Source organism: Passer montanus, unplaced genomic scaffold, assembly GCF_014805655.1.
Source record: "Passer montanus isolate IOZ18808 unplaced genomic scaffold, ASM1480565v1 scaffold49, whole genome shotgun sequence".
Lineage (NCBI taxonomy): Eukaryota > Metazoa > Chordata > Aves > Passeriformes > Passeridae > Passer > Passer montanus.
In genome coordinates, this window is record NW_024369818.1 from 5,234,852 (window position 1) to 5,255,668 (window position 20,817).

The 20,817-nt window shown below is 51.6% G+C and overlaps 2 protein-coding genes across 3 annotated transcripts; one reads left to right on the forward strand and one right to left on the reverse strand.

The window, feature by feature from the left end:
• The first annotated feature begins 212 nt into the window (after positions 1–212).
• Positions 213–2,851, forward strand: PDZD11 (PDZ domain containing 11). 2 transcript variants are annotated; one of them, XM_039722665.1, is made up of 6 exons: positions 213–367; positions 475–558; positions 1,014–1,070; positions 1,250–1,348; positions 1,434–1,494; positions 2,118–2,851. In XM_039722665.1, exons 1-6 carry the CDS (start codon positions 281–283, stop codon positions 2,150–2,152), a joined length of 423 nt encoding a protein of 140 aa, XP_039578599.1. In that variant the 5' UTR covers positions 213–280; the 3' UTR covers positions 2,153–2,851. The 2 variants fall into 2 exon arrangements, with proteins under 2 accessions (XP_039578599.1, XP_039578600.1); XM_039722666.1 differs by lacking the exon at positions 1,014–1,070.
• A 1,644-nt stretch (positions 2,852–4,495) lies between these two features.
• RAB41 (RAB41, member RAS oncogene family) lies at positions 4,496–20,455 on the reverse strand. Its single transcript, XM_039722592.1, has 8 exons — positions 20,267–20,455; positions 18,845–18,903; positions 17,165–17,218; positions 12,093–12,198; positions 11,704–11,815; positions 8,862–8,955; positions 7,209–7,275; positions 4,496–6,415 (listed from the first exon to the last, which is right to left on the reverse strand). Exons 1-8 carry the CDS (start codon positions 20,343–20,345, stop codon positions 6,351–6,353), a joined length of 636 nt encoding a protein of 211 aa, XP_039578526.1. The 5' UTR covers positions 20,346–20,455; the 3' UTR covers positions 4,496–6,350.
• Between the last annotated feature and the right edge of the window lie 362 nt (positions 20,456–20,817).

Consider the following 20,817-nt stretch of genomic DNA (forward strand, 5'->3'; position numbering starts at 1 on the left):
GGCCGCGCGCCGCCGCGGCCAATCACCGCCAGGGACGTCCGGCGGGGCGGCGCCGCAGCCAATCGCGGGGCCGTGCGTCGCCGAGAGGGCGGGGCGGCAGCCAATCGCAGCGCGGTGCGTCACTCAGGGGCGGGGCCAACCGAGGGTGGGGACGGCACCGCGCGAGGGGCGGAGCGGGGCCAATCGCGTGCGGGTGCGTCAGGCGCGGGGCGGGCCTCGCGGCGGGCCTCGGCCAATCGCAGCGCGGTGCGTCGCGCTCGGGGCGCGGCGCAGCGGCAGCATGGAGGGCCGGGTGCCCTACGACGACTTCCCGGTGGTTTTCCTGCCGCCCTACGAGAGCCCGCCCGCCTGGGTGCCGCCGCACGAGGTCAGCCCGGGACGGGGGGAGCGGGGGCACGGCGCGGGGGCGGCGGGGCCCCGCCGGGCGGGGGAGCCCGGCCCGGCCCCGGCTGAGCCGCCGCGCGTCCCCCGCAGCGCGTGTACCACCCCGACTACAACAACGAGCTCACGCAGTTCCTGCCCCGCACCATCGTCCTCAAGAAGCCGCCCGGAGCGCAGGTGAGGCGGGCGGCGCTGCCTGGGCGCGGTGTCGCCTTCCCGCAGCGTTTCCTGACAAAAAAGGCGCTGGGATGGCGGTATTCCCGGCTGGCAGCGTCCCGGCACAGGGAACTGCTGTGACAGGAGCGGGGCGGGCAGGGTGGCGGATGCCAGCGCGGTGGGCAAGGGGAAGGGTTGTTCCTAGTGTGGTACCTGGGGATGTGGAGCAGCTGGAGGATGGAGCGGGTGCCCTCAGGTGTTCCCGGGGGCAGGAATTGGGAGAGAGGACCTGGCACTGCTGCCTGGCTGAGCACCGCAGCAGCCGGGCCTCGGATCCCTCCGGGAGGCAGAGCAGGGAGCAGAGCCCTGGGGAACTGGAATGGCCCTGGACAGGGAGAAGAGTCCTGGGGAATGCAAAGAACCGGGCCAAGGGAAGGGGCCTGGTGACTGCATTTCCCTGCTGGCTTTTCCCACAGCTGGGCTTCAACATCCGGGGAGGAAAAGCCTCGCAGCTGGGAATCTTCATCTCCAAGGTGTGTCTGTCCTTGTGCCTGTGCCGCCGGGAGCAGCTGAGCCCCAGGCGGGCTCTGGCTGCCTCAGAACATCCTGCACGCTCCCTGCTCTCCTCCCAGCCCCTGGAACTGCTCCCGGGGCAGTGTGGGAGGGGAGCTGTGGGGGATTCCCTGCTGCCATCCCTGCTCTCCCTTCCCAGGTGATTCCCGACTCGGATGCGCACAGGGCCGGGCTGCAGGAGGGGGACCAGGTGCTCTCAGTGAACGACGTGGATTTCCAGGACATTGAGCACAGCAAGGTGAGCGCTGGGATGGGGGATCCACATCCTTGCAGCCTCTCAGCCCTGCACAGAACCCATGGAATGTTCTTTCTTCCTTTTCCAGGCCGTGGAGATCCTGAAGACGGCGCGGGAGATCACGATGCGCGTCCGGTACTTCCCCTACAGTGAGTGCCCAGGCCTGGGATGCTCCCTGGGGAGCAAACTGCCATAAATCCCTGAGAATTCCACCCCAGTTTAGCAGCCCAAGGTCACTGACTGATTTGGGATCAGGCACCACGTCAGGATAATGAGGCCTGGCTTCATGTAGGAAAACTCGGAGAGCAGGAAAGTGGGATGGTTGGGAATGGAAAAGTTAATTTAAAGCTCATGACTTTCAGCTAATTATCCTTGAATAACGTAGGAACGAGGTCTGGCACAAGTGCAAATGGTGGATATCCCTCCCTAAGGATGCTTGAGTTGTGAGTGAAGGGAAGGACTGGGTTAACTCCCAGTTTCTGCACCCATAAATTTCCAAGATTTAAGGGATGAAAAAAGGGAGAAGTCAAGCCAAACAAGGATTCTTTATAGAATGGAAAGTGGCCATTAAGAAGAAAAGGAGTAGGAGCAGAGGGGGTTTTGAACAAATAATTTCAAACAAACATTTTGTTCTAAATGCCCTGAAATCACTCGAAGTGACTGGTGGGGGTGCACTCTTAAAGCCAGAGGGTCTCAAACACTGCCTCCACTCGGGAATGTGTGTTTTCCTGAACAGTTTGGGTGATTCCCCTGGCCATTTTCTCCCTCCCAGATTACCAGCGGCAGAAGGAACGGACAGTTCACTAACGGGGAGCTTCCTCCTGCCAAAACCCCTCCACTCCTTCTCCCCCACGTCTGAGATGACTCCTCACGTTCCAGCTTTCCCTGGAGGCACCCCTGGCCTGCCCAGGATCAGCTCTTTGCACGTGGGGAGATGCCAAGGGGCTCATTTGGCTGGAAGGTGGGTGGGGATTGAGGCTGTGCTCCTGGGAATGGGTGTTGGGAGAAGCTGGTGAGGAGTGGGTCCTGGGGGGCAGCTGCTCCAGCAGGATCCAGAGTTTAGCAAGATTTAAATTAATGAGTTCTGGGCTGGTTCTGGATCCTTTGATCCTGAATCCCTGGTTCTTGAGCATTCCTGAGCAGAGCACAGGCACTGTCCTCCAGGAAATTCACCTGTTCTACTCTCTTGTGCCATGGAATTCTTCCCTTCTCCTCTGTCCCACCTCTGCTCTGTGTTGCTGGGAACTCCAGGAGTAAAATCCAGCCCCAGTCCATGCACAGCTCTGGCTCTTTGTGCCTCTTTGCTGATAAAACCCCGACAATATAAGACTGGGATGTTTGGATATGTGAATTACCAAGGAAATTATCAGCAAATCCAGGGGGAAATGCCTGGTGGGATCCCATTGTAATGGCTTCAGGACGGCCCTGGCTCTGACCTTCTCTTCCTTGTGGTGTTTTCCACTTTTTCTGTAAAATCAATCAATAAATCAAGTACAGCAGCCTGAATTCAGCTTCTTCCCACTCAGGAGTCTGTGGAGGTTGGGATGTCCCCACCATGAGCACCATTCCAAGGAAATGCTGGGCCAAGGCTCAGCTCCAGTCACCTTTGCAGCCTGCAGGAGAAAATCTGGGATCTGCAGCTGTTTCAGGGGCTTTTCCCACTGACTCTGCTGGAAATCAGCCCCTGATTCCCTGGAGTGTGTCCCAGCACTGCTGGGAAGGAGCAAGGCAGGATGGTGGCTGTGGTGGCACCAGCACAACTCCAGGAGCAGGGCAGGACACTGAGCCAGGCTGGGAACAGACACTGGAAAAGACATTTTTCACTCCAAATTAAAAATTAGCTTTTCTACCAGGAGAAGGAACATCCTGGAAGCCCCTGCAACACTCTGGGAAAGGGAAGACCTCTTGCATCAGCTGTTTCCCACAATCTCTGTGTCCCATAGGGAAGGAGGAGCTGCAGGTCCAATTTCAAGGTTGAATTTGTCCCTCCTGCTTCAGAGCATTCCCTGGCAGGAGCTGCAGGAAGGTCTCCCCTGCCCAGGGCAGCTCCTCCCAGGGAATGACTCAGGTGTTTTCCTGCTGACCTGGCTGACTGGAAAGAGTGGATTCTTTCCCAAGGCACATTCATGTTTGGGGTATGTTAATTAGCAAAGCATTAAGGCCACCAGAGTGCATTTCATCCTCCAGAACTCGAGCAATTACTGATTCCTGGTGGGAAAACAACAGCTCCAGCAACACAGGATTGTTTTAGTGACACAAAACTGGGCTGAGAGGCACAAATTTATAAAATCATGGACTGGTTTGGGTGGGAAGGATCATCCAGTGCCTGGATGGGAGGGCAGGGACACCTCCCACTGTCCCTGGTTGCTCCCAGCCCTGTCCAACCTGACCTTGGACACTTGCAGGGATGAAGGGAGCACTGCCAGGGGCTCAGGCTGCAGGGAAGCAGCACTGGCAGAGTCCTGCAGGTCTTTCTGGAGGAGCAGGATCAGTCCCAGGTGTGTTGCAGGGCAGGGCTCACCTGAGGGCTCCAGGAGCTGTGGGCTCCATTCAGAGTCACCTTGGGATCCACAAGGTCCTGTTGTTATCCCAAAATAAGGATCCTTCTTCCCAAGCTTTGGTAACCTCCCCCAGGGCTGAGATGATTGAAGCACGTCCAGCCCTAACCCTCAATGAAGCAATTCCACCCACAAGTCACCTGTCCTTCCAACACCTGCACATCACTTCCAGCTCATTGGCTGCTCAATTCAATTTCTTGGATTAAATCTCCTTTTTTGCTGAGCAGGCTTGAAAGTAACAAAGATCAAACGCAAAGAAGAGACCTCCTGTGAATATTGTTACAGATTCCACCTTTTGCAACAACGTCAGCAAAGTCCTTTCTCCCTCCCTCCTCTGTCCTTCCTTCTCCATTCCTCCACTTCTGTTCTTCCTCCTCCCCCCATCCTTTTTCCTCATTCATCCTTCCTCCTCTAACCCTCCTCCTCTTCATGCCACCTGCTCCATCCTTCCTCCTCCTCTTTCTCTATTTCTTCTTGTCTTCCTCATTCTCCTCCATCCTTCCTCTTCCTCCATCCCTGCTCAGGACAGGAATGTCACACCTGGGAGCAAGCCCCTCTCCCCCCAGGCCGGTGTGGCAGCAGGAGAGCGCAGTGTTGGTGAAATAACTTTATTTATTTAGTGATACACTGTGGCTGTGTCACACAGTCCTTACTCAGAGTTACAGTCACACTTACTCGCTACAGCTACAAGACAGCGGGGCCGGACACACGGCAGGAACACATCCAGAAAAACAGTGGGAAGGGAACTATTGGATTCCACTAATTACCCCCCGCCCCTAATTGGGGTCTCCCCCCTCCCGCCCCGGTCCGTGAAACAACACGAAGGGACAGCAGAGCTGCCTGTGAGGAGGGACAGCAACACCTGTTCTACAGACACGGACACCGACACCAGCGACTGCCACCGGGCTATGTACAGGGAACGGGGACAGGACGGGACTCACACCCCAGCTTCCTCCTGCTCGCCCCAGGGAGGCGGCTCGGGGCACCTCGGTCAGCTGCTGCCAGGCCAGGGCTGTCCCTTCCCCTCCTCAGGTGACACACGGACCAAGGGACACGCTGCCAAGGGAGGGGAGGGAGTGCCACTGGCCCCCCTGGCGTGGTCACTGTCCCACCACAGCGTGCTCTGTGTCACACAGGCCAGGGGGGGAAAGGACAGAGGAATTCTCCTCTCTGCCAACGGACAAACCAGCTTTGTATGGACCCAAAACCCCAGGAAATCTCTGAAAAGCTCTAGGAATGAGTTCAAAACCAGGGGCTGGGGGAAAGGAGGCAGTTCCCAGAGTGACACCGGAATTCCCTTCAGCAGCATCCAATCCTCCAATCCTCCACCCACTGTGACAGGAATCCCCTGCCACTGCTCCCCTCAGCTTTGGCAAAGGTACAAACTCCCCCAGGAGTGAATTGGCTGCTGGTCCCACCCCAGAGCTCTGCTCCAAGGGCAGAGGCAATGGGAATGATTGCACCAAGCAGCAACCTGGGAATGAGAGTGGAATGTTGCCCTTCTCTCTGCTGTGCTCTCCTGCTCTGCATGAAGCAGCTCCCATGACAAAGAGCAGGAGAATGGAGATCAGGGAAGGAGCCTGAGGAGCATCCATGACTCCCAGGGCAGGTATTGCCCCTGCAGTGATGGATTCCAGGTCACTGTTTGCTTCCAGAATCCCTGAGGATCTCTCTCCACCCAGCCTCGGGCTGCAAAGCCTTGTCCTCTCCCACGTGTGCAGCCAACACTCACCAACATCCTCTGGATGGGAAGAGATTCCAGCAGGCTCTGGGATGTCCCTGCCACACAAACAGGAGCAACAAGGCCAAAGCTCTCAGAGTCTGGGGCTTCCCAGGGCCTGTGTGACTCGAGGGGCAAAACTGGGAAATGGTGAGCGAGAGTTAGCCAGGGTCATCCACAGAAAGGAGAAACCAGGGAGCTCACGGGGTGTGTGCCCTGTGGGAAGCAAAGCCTGGGAACCTGCAGAGTCCAAAAAGGCAAGTCCAAGTGACTGGTTTAAGGAGCAGCCTTTTACCAGAGGAAGTGGGGATGCAGGACAGAGGGCTGGAGAAGGCAGGGGGAGGATGCAAGGCAGGAGGGAAGGCAGAAAACCCACCCCCCCAAAAGCTTCATTTTTGTCTTCCCTAACTCGGCAGCTTTTCCATGGCATTCACAAGATACATCTGAGCAGGGAGGCTCCAGGTGGGAACAGGGGGAGAAAGGGAGGAAGAGAGAGAGAGAGAGAGTGTGAAGGGCACCGCGGTGCCAAAGTGCAACAACATAAAAAAATAAACTCAAAAAGACAGGACACTCATTCTGCACTCAGGGCTCAAACCATGCAGTGAGAGGGGCGGCCAGGGCTGCTCCCCACCAGCACCCAGGGGTTCATTTGCTCGCTTGGGGATGGTTTGGCAGCCCCGGGGGGCGATGAGCACGATGTTCTCCCGAGCCCGTGCGCCTGGGGCTGTTAGCAGGAGCAGCCGCTCTCCGTCACTGGCTGCTCGGGGGGCTTCTCTAGTTTGATGTCAATCACTGCAGGGACAGTCAAGGAATCACCCAGGACAGGATCTGGAAGGGTTGTTTGGGGTCTCTCCGTGGCCTGCCCACACAGGCAAAGGCAGGCACGTGGTGAGACCTTTCAGAGGATGGACAAAAAGAGTAATAAGCTCTGGTGCTCTAAAGCTGTAGAAATTCCTCAGTTCAAGTGGAGAAGTAAAACTTCTGGCCATTTATATCTGGTCTACAAACAGGGTCATACAATCCCAAGGTGTTTTGGGTTAGAAGGGGACCTTAAAGATCACTCAGTGCCACCCCTGCTATGCGCAGGGACACCTTCCACTGTCCCAGGGACACCTTCCACAATCCCAGGCTGCTCCAAGCCCCCCCCCAACCTGGCCTTGGACACTTCCAGGATCCAGGGCAGCCACAGCTTCTCTGGGTAATCTGCCAGGGCCTCCCCACCCTCACAGGGAAGGACTCCTTCCCAATATCCCATCTAACTCTGCTCTGTGGCAGTGGGAAGCCATTCCCCCTTGTCCTGTCACCCCAAGCCATTGTAAATATTCCCTTTCCATTTTTCTTTTTGGCTTCTTCAGGTCCAAATTAGGTCACCCCAAAGCTGCTCTTCTCCAGCCTGAACAATCCCAATTGTCCCAACCTTTCCTCATGGCAGAGCTGCTCCATCCCTCTGCTCACACCCCAACAGCTCCGTGCCCTGCTTCAGCCACACCCCTGCAAACCCCAGCAAGGCTCGTCCCCACAATGTGCCAGAGAAAGTCAGTAAGCCAAATTTAACACCAGATAATTCCATGGCAAACAAGGATACTGTCTTCTTTGCTCTTCTCTGGTGTGCTGTCCATCCCAGGTAAGGCAGCAGCCACACGGCGGAAAAGCTGGGAAGCAGCAAGAGAGAAGCTCAGGCATTGTCAGAAACAAATTCCTGTTAGAAACACTGTTTTACAGCAGGACTCTGAGCCTGAGTTGTACAAACTCCTTAAGTGGGTGCTTTAGCAGGCAGAGCAGTGATCAAAAATGCCATGAGAATTGTATGGAGGAAATTTAACAGGTTTTAAAGAACTTATATTAAAGAACTTATTCAATGCCTACAAAAAACCAGTTTTATTTTACCTGTTCCTGCATGAAGACAACGTGGAATTAATTAGTAACATTCTTCCAGGGATTTATGGAATTCCCTCCTGCACTTACTAAACATCATTTACCATGCTCAGCCTCTGCTTGTGCACACAGGGTGCACATCTGTGGATTCCTGATCACTCAGCTGGCACTGAATATTCCTCTGTGGAAGAACAGAGCTTTTAGAGCCCAGCCCTTCAGATCAGTCCTGCTGCCAAAGAGCCATTCCTCAGCAGAACTGCTGGTTCCAGGGAGCTGCACTTACACTGGGAAGGGCAATGCTATCCCCAGAAAACCTGGAAAATGGGTTTGCACCATCCTCAGCCAACGTCTGGAGCTCTCCCTGCTGCCCTCACACAGTGCAGACATTGCCAGGCTGCTGAACTCTGCTGCATCAAACCCCAGAGCAATTCCTGTTGCTCTGATTTCCCTCCTCAGCCACCCCAAAGGGTGTTCCTTGCAAAACCAAGGTCCCAGGGAGGTGCTGGGGTTTGCAGCCTTCAAATCCCAGCTCTCCTCACGAACACCCGCTGGGCAAAGCAGGCAACAGGAGTCAAAATGCACCACTGAAGTGGGTTCAATCCAAAACAGCCACAAAAACTGAGCCCAAAAGCCTCCCAACCCCACTGTGGGGTTGTACCAAGCTGCTGGTGTGCAGCAAACCCCTGAGGATGTTTCCCAATTTCCTCCAGAGCCCACAGCTCCTTATTCCAAGCTCTGTCATATCCAGAACAATCCCTGAACCAGTGGAGGAATCACAAGTAAGAGGCAAAGGGCACAAGCAGAAATCTGAGAAATTCTGCTTAAAACAAAAATTTAAAGGTTATTTTGCTGTTTGGTTGATCAAACACTGGCCCCTGGAGTCAGCTCTGGGCAGCCTGCTCTGAGCAGGAGGGCTGGAAGGGATGATTTCCAGAGATCCCTTCCAACCTCAATTCCTCTAAAATATTTCAAGATTCTCTGGCTGGCAAACAGAAGGAGGAACTTCTACTCCAGTGCATCAGCAGAAACAATTCTCCCCACTGATGTCAGCAGTGATTTCAGCAAACAGTGCATTGACTGTGAACCAAACCAAACCAAATTCCAGCTGACTGGCTGCACAAAACAATGATTTTTTTCCCCTTTCCCATCCCTCAGCACATTCTGGAGTGAATCCTCCTTTGTTTCAAGGTTTAGCTTTGGCAGGGAATCATTGACTCAACAGGAAAGGAGCTTGCACTACACAAACCCAGAAACATCTCAGGGGCTGGCATTGAAGATGAGGAAATTCCTGCAGGATTAAAATCCACCCTGGAGCAGCCCCAGAGCAGTGAGATCCCTGCCTGGGAACACAGGCTGGATGTACCTGTTTCACATTGTAGCCAGTCTTTGCACTGGTCTCAATGAACATCACATTCAGCTCTTTGGCTCTCTGTTCCCCTTCCTCTGTGGTGATTTGCCTGCACAAAGGTGGAAAAGAGACACAAAAACAGAAAGAAGAGTTAGAGATGGCTGGAGTGAGCTGCTGCTCCTCATCCAAGAGGGTACAGCCCACCTCAGGAGCCTGGAGGCTTCAGCACCCCCAGGTCTTCCAGCTGGGAGTGAAACCACCTCAGGGAAGCCCTGGAGCTGTGGCAGATGAGCAGCACAGGATGGAGCCTGAGCAGAACATCTGAGCCTCATCCACAGCATTCCAGGCAAGGAAAATTGCCCACATTTGGAGTTTCCCAAATCTAAGAGGGAATGTTGTGAGGTGACACAAAGATTCCAGAAAGGCTCCAGCAGCAGGGACAGTGCAGCAGCTTGGGGACAAGCACCTGGAATTGCCCCTCTGTGTCCCATTAAGTCCTGCTTTAGCACTGCTTTCAACACACAGCACATTCAGCTCCTGGGCTTCTCCCTCACCCTCCTCTACAGAAACCTGTCTCCAGTAATGAGAACAAATCACAGAGCAGAAAAACCAAACAAGAGCAAAAGAGTCCAAAAATGAGAGAAAGAAAACTGCAGGGAAAAAGAAAAAAACAACAAAAAACCCCCAGCCAACTGAAGCAACACTGAGTGGAATGAAAAGCTTACCAGGCTGCACTGAACAGGAACAGGGCTATTTTTAGTGCTGCTTTTTGGCCTCAGAACTTGCCTCATCCCTGGTTTTTATCAGAGGATGAATGGCTTCCCTGTATTCTCCCTCAACAAAAAAACCTGTCACCTTTGTGACACCAAAGGTGGCTTTGTCCAGCCTCTGCAGGCCCAGAATTCCAGCCTCACCCAACCCCAAGGTCCTTTGAAAAGAAAGGCAAGGCAGCTCCTGTTACTGACACCTGGATATTCCCTTCCCCATCATTCCAAATCCCAGCCCACACCAGGACTACTGTCACGTTCAGCTGCCAAAATAAGAATTTCCAGTGCTGCATGAACTTCAGCTGTAGCTGCTTCAAACAATTTTCTGGTATTTTTAATTCTTCCAGCAGTGCCAGGCCAGCTGTTGTGCACCATCAGGAAATACTCCAAGGCTGAAATGATTCCCCTGGCCTTTCTAGTTTCACATGAAACTGGATTTTGAGAGGAATTAGAAATGCCAGGTTGTTCTGTGAGGGAGCTGCAGCTATTCCCAGCTCCCAGGAGGGGATGGGAGAGGCTCAGTGGTCAAAATCCAGAGCTGGCTCCGGGACAGCATCTTGGATTTTGCTTTTGTGAACGATTTCAGGGACAGATCATGAATTCATCACACATGGAATTCTTAAGCAAAATGAACTGTGTTTCCATTGTATTCCTCAAGGTCTCAGCACCAAGATTAAGGAATATTTCCCAAGTGCAAGGCATGGGACACCTCAAAAGGCTTCCCAGTGAAGTGGGAAAAGCCAGATGGAATTATCCCTGCTTTCCCTGCTGGGCATGAAAACTAAAAACCTGCAGGACAAACAGCCAGGGATGCTGGGGATGTTGGGACATAAAACCACCAGAATGACAGGAGAAAATCCACATCACAACACATCCTGAAGGGATGTGTAACTGCAGGAGTGAGCAAAGCAGGGGTTAGAACTAAAAATGTGGGAATGTCCCACAATGGAACACTCAGATCACTCTGCTCATCATCCCAAGAACAAAGTAAACTGATAGAAAAAAAAAGCCAAGATTTTGCTGAAAAAAACATTAATTTCATCTATAAATTGTTCTCCTTTGATCAGGAAAATCTTGTGAACAGCCAAAGTACAAGAACTTGACTTTTTAAGGCTTTGTTTTGCTGTAAGATCCAGGTGTTTCCCAGTTCTGCCTTCCTGAGGTGATTTTCTTTGCATCAGACCAAAATCCCCCTGTGGCTTCAAGCCCTCACACATCCCCTGACACCCAAAGCCCACATTTCTGGGATATGTGAGGGCTGGAATTGCCTGGTTCACTCCACCTTCCCTGTGCCAATTTCTGGTATCACCCATTAAAATAAAAACTTTCCCTTATCTAAACTGCTCCTCATACCTTCCTAAGGAACAAAAATCTCTGAAAATATTCACCAAAATCATTGCTAAATCAACAATCCAAAGGATTTGAGATAGGAACACAAAGTAAAGCCTGTGCTCTTCTAAGAGCCCACTACATTGGTTATTTTGATTGATCTGCTGTAAAATTAAGAATTTTAAAGTAAATTGCTTTATGGCACCTCCCAAAACATTTATTTGTGTCATTTTAGGAGTCTAATCAAATTCTTGGGACTCTCTTTGGGGGAAGTTTGGGTTTTGCTGATTTGGTTTCCTTTCACACATTCACAAGCTCAGTGTGTGTTATGTATGACATGAAATTTATACTCAGAGAGTTTCAGATCAATCCTACAAAAGTTTGGGCTGCTTCTTAATGAGGAGAAATTGTGCCATGAACTTCCAGCTGCATGTGCAGAGAGAGTGAGAGAAATTAGTGGAAAACAGTGAAAATCAGCTGATTTCCTTGCTTTTAGCCTTCACCTCAGTGTGAAAAGGAAAAATCAGACAAAATACCCTACTGAGATAATGGTGCAGAGCCACTTAAGCAATCTATTCAGGTGGGTTTGTTTTAAACCATTTGTTGGACAGCAAAGGGAATAACTTTTGCTGAAACCAGAAATAAGAATTTCCCAACAAGCAAACAATGTTATGTTTAAAACTAAGCCTTGTTTTAAGGCCAGACTGGCCCCAGTCCCTGGTGGCTCTGGGCAGGGCAGCAGGGCCCAGTGTCCCCGTTACCTCTTGTCTGCCAGGTCGGTTTTGTTCCCCACCAACATGATGATGACATCACTGCCTCGCTCTGTCCTGACGTCATCGATCCACTTGGAGGTCTGCTGGAAAGAATTCAAGTCTGCAGGGAAGAATGAAATGGCAAAGCTGAGGAGAAAACTCCTTTATGACAGGGAAAACGCTTCACTTGTACTCAGGTGCTTCTCCAAACCTCCCCACCCCACATCAAGTATTTCCCACCCGGACGGAAAGACAAGGAAGGGGTGAAAACATTTTGATTTTAATGATATTTTTGCAGAACTTGTGGTTGTAACTTCTCAGTTCTGCTCGTGTGGGGTGTTTCTACCAAGGACTCAGCAGAGCAGCAGTGCCCTGAGCTGCCAGCAGGCCCCACTCACTTGTGATGTCATAGACCACGACGGCGATGGTGGAGTCGCGGATGTAGCTGGGGATGAGGCTGCGGAACCGCTCCTGCCCCGCCGTGTCCCAGAGCTGCAGCCGCACCTGCTGGGGCCAGCCCGGCCCACACGGAGGGGAGAGAGAGCAGGAAAACCCTTTAGGGACAAGGCCACTTCCACACCCAGCTGCAGCAGCAGGAAAACCCTTTAGGGAAAAGGCGACTTCCACACCCCACTGCAGCAGCTGAGGTGAGCTTGGCATCTCGCCCCAAATCCAACCCCAGCAGAGATGTTTCCTGGATTTGTGTATAAAGTGCTAAAATTCCCTCCTGTGCTTGCCCTGCTACTCCCAAACATCTCTAGGATTTGGCTCCCACCTCATTACTGGGGGTAGCCAACAGTACAGCACTGATCTCCCAGGATTATGGATGGGATCTCCACAGGACTCATAGCCTGGAGCATCTGTGATCAAAGCTTTTGGGGCAGTTCCCCCAGGACAGACACCAGGCAGGAAAACAACATCCAGCATGGAGCATCCATGTGATGGCAGTGGGGATTTTCATGTGATATGGAAGCAATGACAACTTAAATTGCAGCAGAAATGAAAGCAAGTGTTACACACTACAGGGTTCAGGTGGTGCTAAGGGCACTGGGTTCTGCCCTCCAGAGCAGCACAGGAGTCACAAAAATCCTGGAAGAGCTTGACCCCAAGCACAAACTGTTACAATTATATATTATATATTATTATATATGACAGCTCCATGGTCTGGCTGAACCAGCACTGCTCAAAAACTCCCCAAACACTCCAAAGAAAAAGCTTTCCACACTGGAAGTCCTTTTCCTTTACCCCACAGTCTCTAAAAACAGGATTGCTCCTCCTTCCCAACAGTTTTCTGGAGGCACCCACTGGCTCCCAGTTTACAGCCACAAATAATCCCAGCAGGGAGGCAGAGCACTGTTTAATGAAGCAACTCATCAAGGAAAGAGCAGCTTCTTCAGGAGCAGCTTGTTTAGAAGAGGAAGAGAAGCTGATAGAGCACAGGCCTGCAGTCAGATTCAAAACAACATCTTATCTCCATCAGGGAATGTCGAGCTGATGCCCTGGGGCTTAGGGAAGATTAGGGTTTATAGTTAAAGCAATTAGCTCTTGCTTCATTTTGACGGCAGACTTGATTACAGAAGCAGAAGTCAGGGCTCTTCTCTATGCCAGGAAACTCAAGGTGACAAAGTGGGAGCACCTGGGCAGTGTCACAGCAGAGCTGGAAGGAAGATCAGGCTGATCCCAACAGCTCCTGGACTTCCCAAGCTTCCACACCCTCCCTGGACAGTGCTGTCACACTGGAATATTGCCCATGAACATTCACCCAGGTGGAGACTGAACCACCCAAACCTTCAGACTCACAGCAAAAGGCAACTGCAGGAAGCACCACACAGCTGGCCCAGGTAATTTGTTTAATTTGTTAAATTTATTTAATTTTATAAATTTGTTTAATTTGTAATTTGTGCAGGGTAAAGTAATTTGAGGGAAGGTCTCCAGTGAGCAGGTACCACACAGACACCCCTGAAGTGACCCAGGTGTGCTGCATTTCTACAAGTCCAGGTTTGTGTACACCCATTTTAGAAGGGAAAATACAAATAACCACTGTGGGACACCAGGAATGAGCCCAGCTCCCCTTAGGAACAACCTTCAGGAAGGGCCTGAGCTGAGTATGGACTCCCCTCATGGATCTCTCCACCTGCATTTTGGGATGTCCAGCACATCAACAATAACTAAACGATTTCATTGTGCCCCCAGAAGTACCTGAGCATGTCCCTTCTGCCACACAAGAAAACTTTAAACCTCTCAGTCCCTAAGAACTGTGAAAAAATGAAATTATCTGCAAACATCAGCCTGTTACTGAAGAATTATGAGATCAGCTGTCACTTAATTTCTTCTGACATGGCTGGGAGCTGTCAAGAACAGCCTGGACTGGCAAAATATTTCCAGCTGCTTGGATAAACAGCATCCTGTACCTGCACAGTGGGAAAAATGATGGCAAGCTGTGCATCCTGCCCAGCTGCCTCAGCACAGGCCACCACCTGCACAACTCTGTGCTCCCCAAACAGGCCAGTCTGACATCATTTGCACCAAACCAGGAATTCCCCAGGACTTCTCTGGGAGAAATACCAAGAAATTATTTGCCCTGAAAAGTGAGGATAAATCACTGCCTATTATTTGTTAAGCACTTCAGCCTAGCAGAGCAAAACAAATGCCTGGTCCTCACTCTATACTTGTTTGTAACAGAATAAAGCTGGGCCAGAGCTTTTCCACCTGTGCTGTTTTCTTTACTGGAATTTATATAAATCCAGATACTGTAGATTAACAAAACCCCCACCAGATCAAGTGGAATCAATAACAAGGAGTTACAATGAAATAATTCTCTTCATAACTTCCTATCTTGCATTAAAACATTCATGTCAAGTTACAGAGAATTTCCCTCTAAGCTTGTTTGTTCTTTAGAAATTGTGGTTGTTCCATCTCTCCTCTTTCAAAAGCTCTTGTGAGTCTCCAGGTCTCTTTTCTAACAAAATGGGAATCTTGAATCCTCTTAAGTCATTCCACAGCTTCTGTTTAAAAGGGTCCTGTTTTGTTTTACCTACTCTGACAATGTTCCTTTGCTTTGGCACCTGAAGCTGCTACTTGTATAACCTCTCTCCTTACCCAGAAATGAAAAAGAAAAATCATTTTGAAGTTAGAAAAATAAAAAAAAAATAATTCAAAACAGAAAAACAATAAAGCTTTCCAAAGACTACCAACAACCAGCACAGACACAGGAACTCCCAATCCCTGCCAACACCCACAGCTGGCTGATGGGCTATTTTAGCTCTTTTTGGGTACCACCACCACTTCCAGAGCAAGATATGTGTTAAAAGCAAGGTCCCTGCAGAGCCTGGGCTCGATACCTACTTGTGATGCCAAAGACAATGAGAGCCACAGCAGAGTCACGGATGGAGCTGGGAATGAGGAACCTCTCCTGGCCGGCTGTGTCCCACAGCTGCAGCCTCATCTGGGAAATGGAAAAGTGCAGGGGAAGGGGAAGGGGAACAGCAGGAAAATGGAGAACAAAACCAAAACTCAAGTGAAATCAAAATAAATAAACAAATAAAAATAAGTTGCAAAGCAAAACTAAGGCAACAAAAGGAAAGTTCAAATGGAACAGAAATGTGAAGAGAGGCAGCGACACTTCCCGAGCTCTGGGAACATCCCTCCCTCCACACACCCAGGAATATCTCACACATTCCAACACCAGAAACTGGGAAAGCCCTAGATCCCTCCTCATGGCACCAGCTAACAAGGGAAATGCACAGCCAGGCCTCAGGGATCCTGCCAGAACAGCCACACAAGCAGCTGGCCAGATGTGGGACTCCTGGCCCCAAGGATCACCTCATCCCAGCCTGGATGATCCCACTGGAAAACCAGAGCTGGTGGAACCCCCAGGAGCAACCACCCTGCAGGCTGGCTTCTCCTGCACTGCAATCCAACAAGGCTGGGAGGATATGGACACACAGAGAAGGAGAACTGCTCAGTCTGTCAGGAATGAGGGGAACTGGCACATGGATGTGGCTCCTGACAGCCAGGACTGAGGATGGGGCTTCAGGTGGCTCCAGCTCATGTAGTGCCACACATCCCAATCTGGGAATGTCACACAGGAGATGGTTTTAAAGAGCCAAATTCCACATGTATTTCATGGAACCCCAGAATGGTTTGGGTTGGATGGGATCTTAAAGCTCATCTCATTGCACCCCTGCCATGGCAGGGACACCTTCCACCACCCCAGCTTGCTCCAAGCCCTGTCCAACCCGGCCTTGGACGCTTCCAGGGATGAGGATTCCTTCTGCTGGCTTTTGCTGCAAGGCCATATCAAATCCACCAAAGCACACATCCCAGCTGGAGGCTCAGCATGCCTCATTTCCAGCCCAGAAATCAAAGCCTATTGCAAAATCCAGCATTAACCACATCTGAGAAACTATTCCAGTGCCTGAATTTTCTCAGCTTGTTTGCTTGTATTTCTTCCTCCTCTTATCTACACTCCACACCTCTGTTATCTGAACAGGCTTTATGGGCTCTGTGTACCACTTACATAACCAGGAAAGCTCACAGCATTCCAACACTGGGAGGAAAATGGGATTTTTTGGCTAGCAGAGCAGCAGGTGAATGACATCCTGACTTACACAGCCATGAGAAACTCACATCGCTACAACAGCACACAGGCATCCACAGGTGTCCAGCAGCATTCCCAGGATCCTTGTCTTAAACAAAGGTTAAGGAAGGGCTTTTCTAAGAGGGAATCATTGCTAAAATGGCAGAGGAATTCTCAGGAAATTCAGCACACACAATGGGAAGAGACTTCTTTGGAAGCAGCAGGCCCAAAGCTCCACACAGGAGTGTTCCCTGCCCCCCCAGCTCTGTCACACTCCTCACACAGCAGTAAAATGGGAAAAAGGCAAATACTGGCAAAACACGAGCAAACCCACAAATACTGAAAGGAAGTCCAGGAGAAGGGAGTGAGAGGTCTCTGTGCAAACAGGAATCTCATGCAGGCTAAATCCCAAATTGCTTTACTGCAATAGGTCAGAGCTGTGTTACCACAAGAACTTCTTAGGAGGAGGAACGAGGTCTAATAATGAAAGACTTCAAGATTTGGAACACCAACTCTTTGGCTTTTTATTGGCTTCAGGAGCTGCACTGCACCAGCCACGTGGGTCCTTTCCAGCTCAGAATATTCTGTGGTACCTGAGGTCTGCTCAGCCCTTTTCATCCTGCCAATCCCAGAGGCAGAGCTGCAAATTCAGGGAGCAACCTGCACCTAAAGCAGGTCCACACAAGAGGCAGCATCCCAGGAAAATGTGGGATGTGGCCATTAGCCGGCCCCAGTTTTCCATGGAAGATTCTGACTTCCTGATGGAGGAATCAGATCTTGTACCAGTGATGGGGCTCAGCCAAGGCTGGTTCTCTGGAGGCTGCTGGGGGATTCCAGCAGCTGCTGGGGAAGGGTCAGGGGAAAGAGCCCTCCCAGCCCTGCCCCACTCACCGTGCGGTCCTCCAGGTACATGGTTTTGGACAGGAAATCAATTCCAATGGTTGCCTGGAAAGAGGAGAAGCATTAGGAGCTGTGACTTGCCTCCCAGCATCCCCTTGCTGCACAAACTCTCAGAGATGCTCACAAACTTGCTATGAAGCTGGTGAAGTGATTTGCCTTCAATCGCCTTCAACTGAAGTGACAAAAACAAAGCAATCTGGGGATCTGCAGCAGCTGCATTTCACAGCATTCCTCAACACTTCTCAGCTGCACAAGGGCCTCTGAGTCTGGATTTTAACCTCAGACATTCCTGTATCTCCACACAGATTGTATCTGAGCTGGCAGCTCCTTTTGGCCTGCCCCAATTCAATCTGGTAAGAGTTATCTTGTTAGAAATACCCAAAAGGTAGAACAAATGAGATCTATAAAATATGGGCAGCTGAAAGCTAAAAAGCCATGTTTATCCAGGCCTTTCCACTTCAGAATGTGCTTCTCTTCCAGTGACATTCAGCAGCTTCATTTCCCAGGCAGGTCTGCATCCACTCCCATTCCCACTGCCAGAGCAATTCCAGCACAAAGGCATTTAAAATAATGCACTAAGTTAGGTGCACTCCCAGGCACTCCAATCAAGGACTGTCCCAGCTCATCAGAACTGCAGGAAAAAGGAGAGAGCTCCTGATGTACCAGATTTGAGAGTTTTAGGCACATTATCCCCACTCTTAACACTCACAGGTGAATGTGTACCACTGGACAATTGTAAAGAGCAACACAGTCAGTTTTGGGAGGGAGAATTTATTTCTGGGAGGTCTATTTTCCAACCAGGCCATGGCTTATAACAACTACAACAAACAATAAATACATCTATGAGAGCATCTTACAAGAGTCAGGAAAAGAAAGGAAGCACAGGAGAAGAAAAAGCACAGGAAGCACAAGAGAATCCAGTTTTCAGTGACTTGTCCTCAACTTCAAATCACCCCAATCTAACCCAGTAACTCTTCCAGGCTGAATTAAAAGATAAAACCCTAATCTCACCTTCTTTACAGATATTTGATATTCCCATGAAATACTTCTGAGTGCCTTTGATGCCATTAATTCTTCCCCAAACCTTCAGGCCTCTTACACATCTTCTGCTTTTCATCTGCAGCCTCTTCATCCCCACCCCCCTCTTTGCCTGCCAAGACTTCCCTGGCTTTTCCTATCTTTAGTCCTTCAGTCAAAAAATAGTAATAAAAAAATTGAGAGACAGAATATACCAAGCTGACTTCTGGCAGATCCATCTACACACTCCAGACTCAACTATCCTGACTGAAATGGAAGCTCTAAAGATAACAGAGACTGAGAATGTCAGAATATGTTGGGTTTTTATTCATTCTCCATTTCCTGAGGCTCTCATATCCAGCACCAGAAATCCTGACCATAAAACAACTTCTCCCCATTTTCCTCAAGGCTTCTCACAGGATCTATCCCACATCCAAAGGGGATCTAAACCTTGTTCCCTGTCTGGACACAGCACTTCCTGACATCACACTGGATGCTTTGATTTACCATTTTACAGCACATTTTAACCTGATTATCTGATCTTGAACTGACATCTCATGGAGAAATGGGCTCCCAGGCATCCATTTGAACAGCAGGGCATGGATTCATTAATATAAATATATTTTAAAAAAGCAAATAAATACTATCACATACCTGGTAAGTATTGTCAAAACTGTCATACATAAACCTGGTGATCAGGGAGGTCTTCCCAACTACAAGAGAAGAGAAAAATTACTTTCAAGCAGCACTGGGGGTGGGGGGGGAAAATAGCACTGCTTTGGGAGTGGCACTGATGTGACAGCAGCTGCCAATCTCAGGCCATTCCAGCTACACCTTCCTGGGAAACAGCCAGCTGGAAATCTCAGTCCCAAAATGACAGAGGCAGATCAATCTCTGCAGGTCCAAACTTAATCATGGAGATGACCTGGCCCTCAAATCAGGTGTGTTGATAACAAAGAGCCGCTTGTTTGCTTTGGGCAAGCAATAAATCTGCTTTGTTACCCTGCTCTGCTCCTTATGTAATCCCCAAGTCTGGGGCATAAACATCAAAACAAAGCAGGTGATATCCCAGATGCTGTTCTGCTGCCTCTGGCTGCGTGGAAAAGCAATATTCCACACTCCCATCCTTCCTTTGTAACAAGATTTTAGATACAGAGCAAACTCTGGTGGTTTGCCTCAAAACTTTAAATTTACATCTCCAAATATCATCGAGACAAGGTGCAGAACTGATAAGAAGTGAAAAACAAAGATAAAGCTCCAATTCTGGCTCAGGAAGCTGGAGGAAGCCAAGAAAAATTCAAAGGACATGGATAGAAGAGGAAAGAGGAATAAATTGCCTAAAAAGGTTGTGAAATTACGAACATTGGAGAGGGTTAAAAACAGATTAGACAAATGTCTGTCAGCAGCAATGTCAATCCTGCACAGGAAAGGCTGTGAAATCAGAAAACTTCTGGAAATCCCTCCACGACCTCCAGTTCCAGGCTCGAGGAGAAGGTGAGGAGCAAGAACCCCACGATGGTTTGGGTTGAAGGGACCTCAAAGCTCATCCAGCGCCACCCGTGCCGTGGGCAGGGACACCTCGCACAGCCCAGGCGGCTCCCAGCCCTGTCCAGCGGGCCTTGGGCACTCCCAGCGCCAAAACACCACGGTTCCAGGGAAAACGCACACCTCACCCACCCACTGCCGGGAAGGGGCGCAAAAGGGAGGCCATTTGAGGCAAAACAAAACCCCCGCGGCCGCGAGAGAGCGAGGAAGGGAGGGAGGGAGGCCGCGGCCAAGGGGGCAGCGCAGCCCTGGGGCCGCCTCCCCTCACGGGCTGCGGGCGCACTGCGGGCCCGGGAGGGCGGAACGGAGCCCCGGCCGAGGGGAAGGGCCGGGAACGGGGATCCCAGCCGACGGGAAGGGCCGGGAATGGAGCCCCGGCCGACGGGAAGGGCCGGGAACGCAGCCCCAGGCCCCGCCCGCGGAGGCCTCAGGCCGGGCCGCCCCTCCCCGACCCGCGTCCCCCACCCCGGGCACGGCCCCGCAAGGCCCCGGGCGCTGCCCCCGCCCCGCCCGGTTCCACCCGGCGCTCACCGCTCTGCTCGCCCAGGAAGACGAGCTTGAACTTCCTGAGCGGGTTCCCGAAGTCGCCGCCGCTGCCGGGCGCGGACATGGCGGCGCGGGGGGGCCGAGCGGGAGCCGTGATGGGGACAAGGAGACAGCGCCGAGCGCCCCGGTACCACCGCCCCGCGCGTCACCTCCGCCGCGTCACCGCCGGCCCGCCCCGCGGGGAGGCGCGTCGCCCCGGCGACCGGAGGAGGGACGCGGCCATGGCAACGGCGGGGGCCGGGCTGCCGGGGAGGGCGGTTGCCATGGCGACGGGAAGGGGTTGCCATGGCGACGGGGAGGGCGGTTGCCGTGGAAACCGGGCGGGCTCCGGGGCGAGGATGCTGCGGCGCGTAGCGGGATGTGCCCGGGCGGTGGCGGGGGTGGCGCAGCTGGGACGGAGCCGGGGGTAGCTTGGCTGGAGCCCGCTGTAGCGGGGAGGGTTGGAGCAGGGTGGGTCTGCCTGTACCGGGGTTGGACTGTAGGATCCAGCCTGCGGCTGTAGCAGGATGCAGCCAGCCGTAGCTTGGATGGGCCCG